This window comes from Lonchura striata, chromosome 2 (assembly GCF_050655825.1).
Source record: "Lonchura striata isolate lonStrDom1 chromosome 2, ASM5065582v1, whole genome shotgun sequence".
Taxonomy (NCBI): Eukaryota; Metazoa; Chordata; class Aves; order Passeriformes; family Estrildidae; genus Lonchura; species Lonchura striata.
In genome coordinates this window covers 105,403,999-105,418,375 of record NC_140704.1, presented here as the reverse complement: position 1 = coordinate 105,418,375, position 14,377 = coordinate 105,403,999, and the positions used below count along the sequence as shown (strand labels likewise).

The window sequence follows — 14,377 nt, the reverse complement described above, 5'->3', positions numbered from 1 at the left end:
AAAAGACCCCAAAATTCAGGATTTACACTCTAATTTTCTTCTTTTGACTCCATTTGTATTACACCTGAGCAGTGGCAGCAGGGGATTTGCTTCCTTGGCAAGCATGATGTTTGTCCAGGGGCACAGAGAATTGGGAAAAAGGTCAGAAAGGAAGGGCAACGGCGGTTTCCAGGTTCCTTTGGCCTTGCTAGCTTGAAGTGAGGAAAAAAAATCTGCTGGCATGAAGTTACAGTCTGCAACTATTGACTTTAAAAATGGGAAGAAAAAAGCAAAAATATGTGGAGAGAAGAAGCAATTATTCTTCCCACACTGATGATCTTTTTTGACTGAATGGCATTTTTGACTGAGGCTAAAAGCATACCTTGGTCTGTGAACAGAAGAAAAGAATCACCAAGATACCAAAGGTATTGTGAAATATTTTCCTTAAGAGCTGCCTCAACGGCAGGGGCACCTCTGTCCTGCCAGTTCACTTGGCCAAAACCCCTTACAAGCCACTTCATTATTTCTGTGTGTGCACAAAGGCACACAAGGCCCTCTAGACAAAACCTGGAGGGCTGTCTCGTGGTGCATGGTTTATGATAGGGGACCAGGGGTCTGTCCTGAAGGTGTGATTCAGCACCTTAGGAGTTCAGCTGAAGCTTGGTGTTACCAACCTGAGGAGCTCTTGAAGGAGGAGGTTTCCCTCTGCACATACAAATATGGGAAACAGCCAGGCTGTTGCTCTATCTGTGAGGATTTGGTGCTAAAATATGGGAAAATGGCAACAAGTAGACAATTCAGTTTTGCAGACGACCTTTCTGTCTATGTACTATGATCCTTTATGCATATGTAATTTTAGATCTAAAGGGCTGAGTTTATTCTTTTGAAGGGTAACACCTAATAGTAAGGTGTTGAAGGATGTTAAATGACATAGTTCAAAGGGAATTGTCCAAGGGACTTATGCAGAACAGATATTTATGTTCACATGCCCACTCATATATTTTCAATAGAAAAAAAATATGCCAGCTGCCCTCCCAAACATGCCAGCTCTGACCTTGCTCCCAGAAAAATCAAAGGAAAAGCATCTATTAATCCAAATAGATAAAAACATTTGTCCAGACAAGTGCCTGCAACGTTTGGTTTAGAGCTGTTTTAAATAAAGAATAAATCATCAGAGTAATTACTGACTGAGCAGCTGCACTGTATCCTCAAATATCAGGAGATGTGAGTGAGTTGTCCCCTGAAGCACAGCCTGTGTATTCTTTATGTGCTTTAGGAGCACACTTCCAAATGGGGAGAAAATGTGAACACCAGCAAAATGGAGAGATTCACACTGAGCAAAGCTGGTGTTGACATAAGTCATTGCCTATCACATAAATTTGATCCAAACATATCTTTCCAACTGATTTTTCAAAATTTTGTTTGGGACCTTGAAAGCATTAGCTTTTTACAATCATTCAATGACTATGTATTTTAAATTGAATTCTCATAAAAAGTCCCAAGTTCAAACATTTTACATAAAGTTGATAAGATATCCATTTTAAATAGGGATACATATATAGCAGAGATGTTTTCATCCTCAGTGAGTTGGAAATTTTTAAGCTCATGGCTTCCTTTTTGCTAAACAAATTTACCCTTCACAAAGTGTTTTTCAGCTTAGTGGGTGAATTACATTTTTTTCTGATTTTTTTATCTTGTCCGTGGGCTGATTACTCACTGGCATTATCTGTTTGTTATCTGTATTACTACATTCACCATGTCTCCAAGAAAAAATCCTAATCAATCCCTAAAAATCACAGGCCTAAATTAATCACTTTGATCCATCTGAAACAGGGGCTCTCCTTTCGTCCTTTCTTCTGCCTCCCAAGGAAAAATTTCTTCTCCAGTACCCCCTGCCTCAAACTTTGTTCTCTCTCCTAGTGAGGGAAGCACAGATAAAAGGTGGTGCTCTTAAACACCCTGACAGGGATTCCTTCCTTCAGCTCCTATAAAAGTCTACACAAAGGTAGAGTGAGGAACTGAAAATTTTATTTGTGATTGGCAAAAATGAATATAAACTGAACTGGATATGAAATTTTAGATAACCTGAAATCAGACTTAGGACCTGTGTGTAGCTGCTAGTACATAATTTTAGGCAAAGCCCCAGAAAGACAGTCAACTAGTTTTAGTAAGTTCCCTATCATCTTACTGAAATTCACAGTTTTTTTTAACCTAATAAATAGAGTATCAGTCAAGTGGAGACAATCTGCAGTAAATGCTCTGCCATGCTAGATCCCAATCCCTTCTGGTGGTGCTCCTCAAAGGACTTGGTAAAGAAACAGCATCAGTCCTTTCTCCTGGCCTGTATGAACTTTGCATTTTGCCTGTAGGAAACATGAGGGTATTTATACATAAAGAGAAACCAAAAAAATACCCTATGGGTACCTCATAGTTTCTACTGCATAGAGAAATTACTGAGAATAAATGACAGCCCTACTAAAAGAAAAAAAACAACAAAAAAAAAACAAAACCAAAAAAACCCACAGAGGACACTCTACATAAGTCCTTTCAGATCTTTATCCAGGCTAAGAACAACATCCCTTGATTACACTTGTGAGGGTCAGCCCTCAACTTTACAAGAAATTTACAGTTCCTGCAGCTGATCAGGAGAATTTTCCTCTTTGGCTATCCAATGTTTACCTACAGTGATTCCTATCCTGAGCACTGAGGATTATGTCTTATTATAATGGAATAGCTTCTGTGCTTCAGCATTCCTTTGTGCTTACAGACTTTTTCACCTAACTGAGGGACCTAAAGTCTGCTGCAGAATTTTTAGTAGTGCAACCAAAGGATTGCAGGACAACCAGAACAGAAACCCTCTGCCCCTTCCCAGAAGTTTTCCATTGCAACCTGGGATCCACAATCATAGGGATGCTTTAGATTTAATTAGTCACTTCTACATTTACTGGAAATCATTACTTTAAAATACAAACTGCCACCTGCTCTTTTTTGGGCAATTAAAAAAAAAAATCAATCAATAAACTCATAAGAAGTTTAAAAGATTTCACCTTTCTGAAAAACAACATAGGCACTTCTGTAATAACTTGAAGAGATATGCAAGAGTGCCCCAACAGACAGCTGGCATTATCATTCAATCAACAGACTCATTATTACTTCCTCTATTATTATAGCAGATGTCCAAAATTCATAATACTCAGTGCAAGAATATTTGATTGTTCATTACCAGAAAGAGAATTTGAGATTAGAGAAATCAGTCATTACTCTGCCTTTTGCTATTCCTTTGTTTATAAACCCTGTGACATCTTCAAAGGAAATGGAGATGACAGAAGCCCTTGTGAAAGATTTAAGATATAACTTTTTCTGCTGCAAAGCATCACTACAGAATCATTGAATTCTCTGAGTTTATAAAGAGATTTTAAATGTGAAAATGTGCTTAAAGAAGTGTGAATAATGCATGCTTAGTCTAAAAAAACCAAAACAAAGCACAAGTTGAGCTCAACACTGGATACTGTCTCATTGAAGAGGCAGAATCCATGCATTGAAATTACAAGATTTGTTTTTCTTTTTTATAATTAGTTTTGGAATTGGCTTCCTTTTGTTTATGGTTAAAGTTCCTGCTAATGATTTTATAGCAATTATAACTTCTATCTGTAGCTAACAGGGTGACCAAAAACTATTCAATGAAAGAGGGACTGATATTACTATTCATTATTTAGGTGAGACTGAACTTTGTGGAGTTTAAATCTGCCCTGAAGATATCAAAGTGAGTCCAAGTGAGCTGGCAACACAATTTGACTTTCCATTTTTCTCACACCATCTGACTCCTGTAAAACTTTGAGACAAAACAAAAAGGTGTTGCTCAGCTGGGCAACAGGCCACTGAGAAAGATTTGCTCAGGTTTAGTGTTTTTACTGGAGTGAACCTCTCAAAGGCCAGCGCTCACTGAAGAGCAATTTGTGGATATTTTGTTGAAGCATAGCACTCACAGGCACTCTCTTACCTTTGCTTTTCAATACTATCAGAAAGGAAGACAACCCCTCATTAGTTTCAGTCTGCTAACATGTACCCATGTGTCATTAGTAAAAGCTATGCATAATTTACTATACACAGAAGTTTCTGAGTTTGCTGGGAGTATCAAACACAATATGCTACTGCCACAGTTCAGAGAGGAGCAGGACACAGCAGAAGGCCACGGATTATGAAACAGCTGGATTTCTAAAGCCCTCCCTTCTCCCCCTCACGTTATACAAATTCTGCAGTATCCTAGAAGTGAAGAACTCCAGGGACATGGTGGGAACAGACTGCCTCTGTAAGAGAAGGAAGTGTCTGTGTGTGCCTCTGTGTGCATGAAGCAGCAGGAGCAGGCAGTAATTCTGGCAAAGGACTTGATGGCATCCGTTTTCAGAAAAGAATGAGGAAGGTGGTTTTCCTGAACTAGTTTGGGTATTTGATTAACAAACATGTAGCTCTGCTGGGCTGTAATCATGGCAGTTGGGAAACCAGGCTCTTCAGATGGTTTTTGCCCTGTGGGTATGAGAGGGGATTTTGTTCTTTCAAGTGCAGAATCTCTTTCAATGCAAAGCCTTTTCTGATTTGTGGACAACAGACAACAATTTTTTATACAAAGAAAATGTTCACCATGAATGATCCCTCAAATCCCCCAAATTATGTGCCTGAAATCCTCAGAAACATCCTCAGCACCTCTTATGTTCCATTTCTTTTCACAAGGAACAGAATACCAATGACAATGACTCCTAATTCTAGGGGAAACTAAAAGCAGTGGGGTAGTCATGCAGTGGAAAACAAGTTAAGCCAACAAGTGAGTCCATCACTATAAAGGAAAAGTAACATATAGTAATTTTCACTATTAAGATGGCATAGACAAATCAAAAATAATTCAACATTGATTAGAAACTTCATCAATACTTAAACAATATCAAATATTTCACCTACTGCATGATCCCTCTGTCTTTCACAAAATAAAATTAAATCAATACCTGGAGATGCTGTCATGAGATGCTGCTGAATCTAAACTATCCATTCTTTCAGATGCTTGCAAACCAGAAGCTTGACTAGGATTTTTATCAATTGAGTCTAGTCCTGACTCCTCAGAAAGTTTCATCATATGGTTCTGGTAATACAAATGGATGCTCTCCCGTGTTGGAACATTTCCCTGTGGAAGAGAGTAGAGGTAGACATACATGGCCAGGGGGAGGTGTATTCTTTGAGGAAGCAGTTTCTTCTGTCATTTGGAAAGTAACAGACTGTGCAAACACCTTCCTAGCAAATAGCAAACTACAACCTAGAGCAAGTCAGATTGTGACTTAACCTACCATGGCCCAGAGTGTTTGGTTTTCAAGCAAAACTGGAGCAACCCATGTGGTTTCAGGTTATATTTAGCCACCACAACTCTGCTGGATGGACTGCAGATCCTTTAGCATGGGAATGATGAGTGAACTGCATCCATGACTCAATCTGCACTCCAGCAACTTTTGATGGACCTCTCTTAGCTTTTCTGACTCTAGGAACTATTATTAGTGGCCAGTAGGAGAATTTTTAAACAGAAAACAAAAGCCCAAGAACAGTTCATGTGCAAACTGATCTAGATTTTAATTAGTGTCCCAAAGTCAGAATTTATTCATGAATTATGGATACAGATGGAAATCCATGAAAAAAAAACACTGAAGACCTTTACTCTTTCTCTGAAGTTCATGAAAGGATATTTTTATTAACTGTCAGACCAGATCTGGGCACAAAATCAAGTCTTTCTGGCTGTGATACTGTAATCAGTATTTTAAAGGTGTATTATCAGAATAAAATTGAGAATTTTCTGTTCTTAGACAGAAACACATCCAACTCATTCCACTTAGTGGTTGCATTGACTTCAGATGATAAACTGAGAGATTTCTATTCTTGAGTGGTATTTTTTCTAACTTATAATGAAGCGTTATGCAAGGACTTTTTCCACCTAACATAATAAATGTAGTCTAAAATATTGCCTGTATTTTCCTTACTAATTTTAATTAGTAGTATTGTAGCATTTCAACTTGTAGTATTTCTTGTAGTATTGCTTGTAGTATTTCAAATCTAGTCCTCTCCAGCATTCCAAAATGACAATACTCAAACCTTTATGTTTTGTGAAAAAAAAAAAATTAAAAATCTTAACAAAATTTGACACTCGGGTTTTTAATTAGGTATGTTTATGTACAAACTGTGTTGCTTCTTTAGTGGTAAATGTTGTCACCATTATGATATCTTGAATCTGAAATGATGGCACAAGTTACATGCTAGCTCCACTGCAGGCCTGGCATAAAGGTTAAGAGTTATATCATCTACTTGCATTTTGGAGATCTAAATTTCTAGTTACAATAACAACAATAATCTCTGTTAATATAATGGGTTTTGCTAATATACATCTAACTTGTGAAGGACCACACAGCTCCATTCTCACTGAAGAAATGTATGCCCGTGTGTTGTCAGTCATTTTCAGTGCAAGTTGAGCTACAAGAAGAGTGAAATATGCAGACTGAGGCAGTTTTTGACCTGTTTAAAATGCCAGCCACTTCTGACCTTCTTGAATCTATTCTGTCCCTTCAGAACCACACTAAACTACAGAAGTATTTCAGCCAAAACCTTACATCAACCTCTCAAAGAATTACTTTTCTCTTAATTTCCTATGTGTCCAGGCAATAAATCAAATCATTTATTCTTTAAGGATTTATAAACCACCAAGCAGTAAAAAAAATCCAAACTTATTTTTAAAATGCACATGTATGTGAAATTTTCATAATTTTCCTCCTCACTGCTGTCATCTGAAAAGACAGTCTTTCATTTTTCACCAAGCTGGAAATGGTATTAGCAGACAAAAAAGACTGAAGGAATTACCTTCTTAATCTCCCTGGTCAGCATACAGCGCTCAATCCTGAGCACGGTGGAGATATCGATGTGTTCTCTGGAGATGGAGTTAAGCCAAGCTGTGAAACTGTCCAGCGTTGCCAGGAAAAGGACCCAAGTAAACTTCAAGATATTAAATATCCTCTTGATGATGTTATCTAAGGGAGAGCAAAAGACACAGGGAATTAATGAACATAAATATCTTTTGCCTGGGGTTAGATTCATTTTTCTTTTATTGTCTAATAATGGTAATCCAGGCTGTGAAACCCTGTCATACTAAGGAATTTCTGAAGATGGCTGGAGGCCTTTTGGCTGTCTGGACCATTTTCCTGACTGTATGTCTAGGCTTATCATCTGGAATCCCTATTCCACCCTGTAAGTCCTTGGTCCTGCCACCATTAGTCAAATAAACAGTTCCTGATTTTAGAGGGACACTATGCACAGGTCTGTGAAATGAAACACAAAGGTTTGGGCATCTCCTGAGAGTATTAAACATCCCCAGGTCCTGTGATCTGAACAAGTGTTCAATCAGTGTGTTGAGCTGAACCTCTTCAGTGTCTAATTAATTGTGAGTGTTTCTGCACAGACTTTGCCTTTTGTGCTTGAACCTTGCTAAGCTGAATTTTAAAGCCTAAACAGTCTTTGAATCTGACCTCACTTCACTTTGAATCACACTTCTCTGTATTTACTCTTTTCAAAGCCCCTGTTTATCTAAGTAGGCTGCACTGTGCCATCAGTTATCTCAGATGAACAAGCACAACTCGGATAAAAAATAATTTATAAAACTTTATTCTTGCACCATTTTGGCAAAACAGTACACTTTATAATGAGTAAGGTTTATGGGTGTATACCAACAATAGTAGCTTTATTTTGCTCAACACATCTGTCTCAAGTTAATTTCTCATTTCAGTAGTTCATTTGGCATTAATAATGGTATTTCTCAGCCAAAGAGCAGTGCTTTCACCTTTTTTTTTATCCACTCACAAACACCACACTAGAGTTCTCATGTAGTATTGCAAATGTTCAGGTCTAGGCTGGATGGGGCTCTGAACAATCTGGTCTAGCAGATGGTGCCCCTGCCCATGGCAGGAGGGTTGAAACCAGATGATCTCTAAGATCCCTTCCACCAAAAGCCATTCTATTATTCCACGAATCAATGAAAGACTAAAAAAAATATTTTCAATAGCCAGTTGTCCCTGCTAGGTTCCAAAGCCCAGAGCGCTGGGTGTAAAGACAAATTTTCAATTAAGCAGCCTAAGAAATAGTAGAAAACTGTCAATAATGTGCAATGCATGATACTCTCAACAGCATCACTTCTTAGCTGTTCCACAAGATGGCATGCAAAACTCTGCAGAATGGGTGTACAGCTTCTTACAAAGGTTCCGAAAGGAAAGTTATAATGAAGTAAAAGATTACCCTGGGCCTCCAGAGTTGTTGCATGCACATTTATGGGAAAAATTAATTAGTGGTATTTCCTGGAAAGTGGGTGCTGAAGTAGCATTATGTCCCATTTACCAGAGCTATGCCATGGAACAGGTCTGCTAGCGCTGAGCATAAAAGCATTTAGCACCCTTCACTTGGTCATATAATTATTTCAATAATATTATGCCCTTTTTTTTCCAGACCTTTTCTATGTCATTTAGAATTGGAGATATCTTTTTGAGCTATCCACTTGAATTTTATTCATTCAATGTGCAGGTCTTAAAGTTGAGGAAAACCAGACACTAAAAACTAAATATAAAACTGTTTCTACTTCAAGGACCATCCATTATCTTTGAATTCCATACAATATTATGAGTAGAAGAAAAGAGAACACCACACATACACAAAAATGTATAGTATATATTCCTTTTTAACCCACACTCTTCCTCTCCAATGTGTAACTTTTGCTATTGACTTCAGGAGAACTCATTGCTCTCAGGCTATTTTTTTTATTTTTTTTAATGACCACCACTGGCCTGGGATAGTCTCACCATGGTGCCAAGTACTTGCAGTCTAATCTGAAAGGTCATTTTTCTCCCTGGGATGGAGGTGTTTTAGCAAACATTTTTAATGACATTGTAGTTGTTCTGGCACCTTTGCTGTTCTTCAAAATTTAAAAAAGAATCTTTGGGGGATCAATTGCATCTAAACATCTCCAAAATGGAAAACAAATGCTTACTTTGTGCAGGGAATGCTTCTCTCTGCCTGAGAGTGTGAGATTCAATCTAAGGTTACTAATGATATCAATGATTTATTACCAATTAGTGGCTAATTTTTCTAGGCGTCTTCTTTAACAAATTTTACCTAGGAACAGCCAAAGTATTTCAACAAAAATATAAAGCACTTTAAATGTATTATTTCCAATATAAATTAATTATAAACCCCCATCTTTTTCCCCTAGCTCCTGTGTAGCACCAACTACATCCCTAGAGATGCATTTGTGTGATTCACTTCAGTGTTTTAAGACAGATAACTGCATTGCCATTAAGCAACAAATAACAAACCCACCAACTTCCCTCTCTCCTCCCCTTTCTCATAGCAAAGCAGCCCATTTATTTGAGACCACTGCTCTTGTGAGATAGAAATTATACCTCCCACATCCTTTTAGCCTGTTCTACCCTGTAAGTCACTCAGGGACACTCAGTTCTGGATTCTAACCAGAACTGTGGGAAACAATGTTATATAGAGAAGAAAAGTAGCTCTTGATGATGAAGTCTCATTGAAGGTAAGCCATGATGAAGATGGCTCCTACTTAAGAGGAGAGTCTGTTTTCTTCCTTTACTCCAGTTAGAAACAAGAAGCCAAGGTTGGATTTATGATCTATTAAATTTCTTTGCAGGAAAAATTTGAATGTGGGCAACATCCTGGGAACTGCTGGCATTTCTTCTGTTGTACAGAACTGCCCTAAGTCTGATTTTGAATGAGAACATGTAAGATCAGAAATGTGTAATTTTTTTAGAGGTGATAACAGTGCCGTGCTGAATGGGTGAGTACCAAGAAAAGCATTATAGTAACCTTGCTGAAACACACTCAAAATCAATGGAGATTTCAACACAGGTCTGTGTGCAGTCAAGTCTAGAATCTTAGCTTAAGTTATTCTGTAAGTAAAATACACAGCAGTGATCAAGTCTGAGCTGGCAGGTGTATCTGCTAAAGTATTTAGAGAGTGAGTGCAGTAGCTAATAATCCAGAACCAGAAGCTCCTATGCTCAAGGCTTGTAAATCTTGCAATATAAAATCTGATAGTAGTTAGGAAGCTCTTACTGCATCAGAGTGGATCACTGCAATGCTGTCTCTGTGACAGGCCACTGGTCACAGCTGCATTGTAATAGCAGAGAAACCCTTGTTTTGCCTCTATACCTGGTCCATCAGATTTCTTCTTGACAGGTTCTTCTTCGCTGTCCTCACAGTCTGCATCATTGCCTCCTCCTGCAAGGCACGAGCAAACCAGTGAGTGTTACACCTACAGAAGTGCTGGTGTAAATGCCGTTCAAGCTAGAGAATGCTGCAGTTACTAAGCAGTAGAGACTGGTTCCTCACCTACCACCATAACAGAAAGCACATTTCCATTTCCAAAGCACTCAAGTGAAGAGACAGCCCTGTCAGTGAAGGTGTTCATGGATGACCATCCCTCTCAAAAGTGAAGGTGTTCATGGATGACCATCCCTCTCCTGTAATTTGCAGTGGTGTTTTCTTACTAGATAAGCTGCTGAGTGAGATCGTCTGATGGTGCAAACCCAAATAGTTTCTCAGTTGCTCCTCTGCCACACTCAGCAGTCTCACCTTCTGCTAACTCACACTTGAGCTCATTTCTTCATCTCCTGAAAGGGCAACCTGAGCAGTGCTCTGATCTTTTCCGGCCTCTGGCCACCAAACCTGAAGGAATTGAGTGGGACCTTCAGGCTGACAGGAAGCAGCAGTGTTGTTTTGACAACACCACGTGCATTTATGGAGCCTGTAGCCAAAGAGTATTGTGGAATCCCAGGCAGAAATGAAGGACAAACAAGTGCTCCTCCTACTATCTAATGCACAGTAATTGCAGCTGCAGTTTCAGTGGCAGAAGCCCAATTATAAATTCCTTCCTTTTGACAAGTAAAGATGCCAAATGGAGGAAATGTCCAGATGATTAAACCTGTATGGGTCCCTCTCTTCCCTGTCCATACTGACCAGAAAAGCTTTTGAATTTCTATTTTTTAGCTGAAAAATGGAGAAAAAGATCAAGATACATAAACCACTTATAAACTGGTGTTTTCTTCAGAGGCATGAAAGATTTTACACTGCCACTAAAACCAAATCAACATTTGCATGTTTTCCATTCACTATCTACTGAATTTACGGGTTTGTGGATATTTGGGTTCCTTAGTGACTGCAACATGGAAAGGGAAAAACAATTCTTTATATTCTTCTTCATGTATCAACTCAAGCTTCTTTAGGGAACAATATAAGAAATGTGGCCAAAATAAATAATATGTATCTATTTAATGGAATTTTTTTTTACAGCTCCACTTGAACCACAGGTGTTTGGCGATTCCCTCATGAAATAGTTCATCAGCACCTTTCCCTGGGAATGCACATGACTTGCCCATTGAAAAGACTGACTTTGGTGAACTCTAACCTGGACAGAAAGATGAACTTTTTTATGATATGAGGAAGTGAAAGGGTAATGTCCTTGCTCTGACAAATGCCTATAGTTTACACTCCTGTATTCTGGAGGTATCCTGTTAAGTTCCAGGTTATTTTCTTTATAAAGTTATGTCTTTACAATTTACTATTGCAAATACTACCACAAGTACTTTTACATAACTGATGTTTTCCGCAATGCGTTAAGTCTTCCTACTCAACAGAAGTTCTGGGCATTTCTTGCAACTCCATGGAAAATAGATATATCCCATCTTCCCCTGTACCTCCCTCAAAGTGTGCCATGCAGAGCAGAAGGACGTGGCTGTCGCTGACCTTGCCATGGGTTGGTGCAGGAAAATAACACCAGCCAAAGTTAACTCATTTTTTCAGTTCCTAGCCAGCACTGAGAGCACTTCTCCTCTAAACCTTGTCTGTCTTTCACTACCAGGAACAACAGGCAACAGTTAATATTCTATTTTTTTAAATGGAAAAGGCTACCTACCATCCCCAGATTCTTTTCGCCTTCTCTTCTCTTTCCCAAAACTTTTCTTCTCTTTGCGCCTCTGTCGTAGAGCTGTTTTAGGGTCAGTTATCCAGGCTTGATAAACAAACTAGAAGGAAAAAACTCATTTATATCAAGGTTCCTCATGTTCTGAGAGTAAGCCATAAAATAAGCTACAAGCAGGACTATATAGTTTGAGTAAATGCATTCAGACCTGTGGGGGCAAGGAAATATTTTTAATCCCAAATCAAACACCTTCCCTGCAGATCTGCTGAGTTTTCATATGCTATTTTTGTAAGTGTAAAACCAAATGTGAAAATACTTGTGGGTGACCCAAGCTTCATTAGAATCCACAAAAATGTATGCTCTGAACGTTGGGAATTAATACCTTTTTGTGTATATGGGCTACCTTGTCTGAATCCCTCTATTCTGTATTACTACTTTATCACATCACAGGCAGGATACAGAGCAAACAAAACTTTTAGAGAAAGTGCTACAATCCACTAATTAAAACATCAAAAGATGTAGAGATATCCCTGTACAGGTAACTGTATTTTTCACAGCTTAGGTATTTTCCCCACTCTGTATATCCCAGTGGAATGTTCATAGATTACTTATCTATACACGGTCCCAAAACTGGCACTCAGGAATTCCTCAGATTGTTTCCTGATTTTAATAATGTTGTTTCAGATAAGTCACTTACGAATCCTTCTGCCACTGTTTTTCCAGTTGAAAAATGAAGACAGTAATACTTACCTATTTATCCAAGGTATTTAATGGGACAAAATCCTGCTCACAGCACTCACTCAGGTCAACAGTCTGTTGACCTGTATGACTGCATGAAGCATTGGAATTGGCCCAAAATATTTATAAATTATATAGCAGTGTGGGTAACAAAACCCAAAAAGTAAAAGGAAAGTTACTGAAATGTAACTTTTTTATAGTTCAACTTAAGGTTGAAGGAAGGTTACAGAAAAAAGGAACAAAACTTGTATCTTTTAACCCTATGTGACATAAAATTTATGTCAATAGCAGAAACGAAAGTAATTTTATCTTCTCCACAGTTCTTTAGGGGAAAAGGTGTTCTTTTGCTCATTTAATGGTTTTCATTGAATAATGGTAATTATCTTCAATTGTCTTCTATTTCTAAGCAACAGAGGTCACTGGCAGAGAGTGGGCAGGGAAGCACAAAGATGCAGGCAAGAGGCTGAAAAAGCACAGTAACAAAACAGCACTATTTAATTAATTCACAGCACAAACATGCAGATGGTGGCAACAACACATGTTTATCTCAGTGAAGCTGGAATTGCCCCTCATAGGACAGAATGGTAAAATTTCTATTTATTTCTTTATATTTTTAGAATTTTCCTATGCAAATCACTTTGGAACATTTAAAGTATTATTTTGAAACTGTTAAACTGATGTTAAATTACTTTAAAAGGGAAAAATGCTTTGTTTTGTGAATGTGCACAGCCATGGAGAGGAAATTATTTTGATACTGTTGAGAAGAAGGTCCTCTCTCAAATCTCTCCAAGTCTGTGCATTTAATTTTGTGTGTCTGAGTTGTTCCAAACAAGCAGCACATGAGAAAATTTGTGGGATCAGAGGCCCTGGTTTCCCTTTGCTTTGTAACAGGTGTTTTCTAATGAAGGTGCTCTGGGGGAATGGTGATACTTAAATGAGCTAACACCATATTACTTTAATGGAAGTCAGAAACCGTCAACATATTCTATTGTCATTTCACTGTGAAAGTGTATGCTAGCCACAATTATAGCGTGAATAAAGAAATTAGAGCTAAAAGGCAGACTTTGAAGGGGGTTAGAATTAAGAAAAGGAATTTGATTTATAAGTTTAAGAGGTATTTTAAGAGGATACTGGGTGGATATTAGTTTAGATTTCTACCACTGCAGAAACTTCCAATTTAATATCTTTTAGGCTTTGGAGCTGGTACTCTCAATCTGTAACATTCACTCCTTACAAAAGTCACGTTACATATGGAGTGGAAAATGATACTCAGTGCCCAAAGTTAGGAAATAATAAATGTATTCAAGCAGGGCAAGAGAGAAGATGGACAAGTCTTTTTTGTGATGATAAAGGCCAGAAGAGTAGAAAGCTAAAAAGGGGTTTGGAGCAGAATGTGTGTTTAACAAACCTTTCACCAGCTTTCTGAGGTCAATTACCACTGCATCCATAAGATACATGCAACTTGATGTGACCATCTTGTAAATCAGTATGAAAAGAAAATAAGAATTTTGGTCTGCATTTTCTCTCTGGGGTTATATGTAAAAAAAGGATAGACCTCTTTTCTTTTGATTTGACCACTCCAAAATTATGAAATGCATTGCATTTACTAGGAATGAGAATTTAGCTGTCATCATTTTTTAAAATTAATTCATATAA

The 14,377-nt window shown here is 38.1% G+C and overlaps 1 protein-coding gene across 13 annotated transcripts in view; it reads right to left on the bottom strand.

Moving 5' to 3' along the window:
- Nucleotides 1–14,377, bottom strand: part of PIEZO2 (piezo type mechanosensitive ion channel component 2) — a 284,271-nt gene that overhangs the window by 24,209 nt on the left and 245,685 nt on the right. For all 13 annotated transcript variants that reach the window (XM_077784376.2, XM_085571904.1, XM_085571903.1 and 10 more), the window contains 4 exons: nucleotides 11,978–12,086; nucleotides 10,216–10,284; nucleotides 6,865–7,031; nucleotides 4,977–5,152 (listed from right to left, as the gene is read on the bottom strand). In XM_077784376.2, the coding sequence (XP_077640502.2) occupies nucleotides 4,977–5,152; nucleotides 6,865–7,031; nucleotides 10,216–10,284; nucleotides 11,978–12,086 (521 nt within the window). The remainder of the gene's footprint in view (nucleotides 1–4,976; nucleotides 5,153–6,864; nucleotides 7,032–10,215; nucleotides 10,285–11,977; nucleotides 12,087–14,377) is intronic.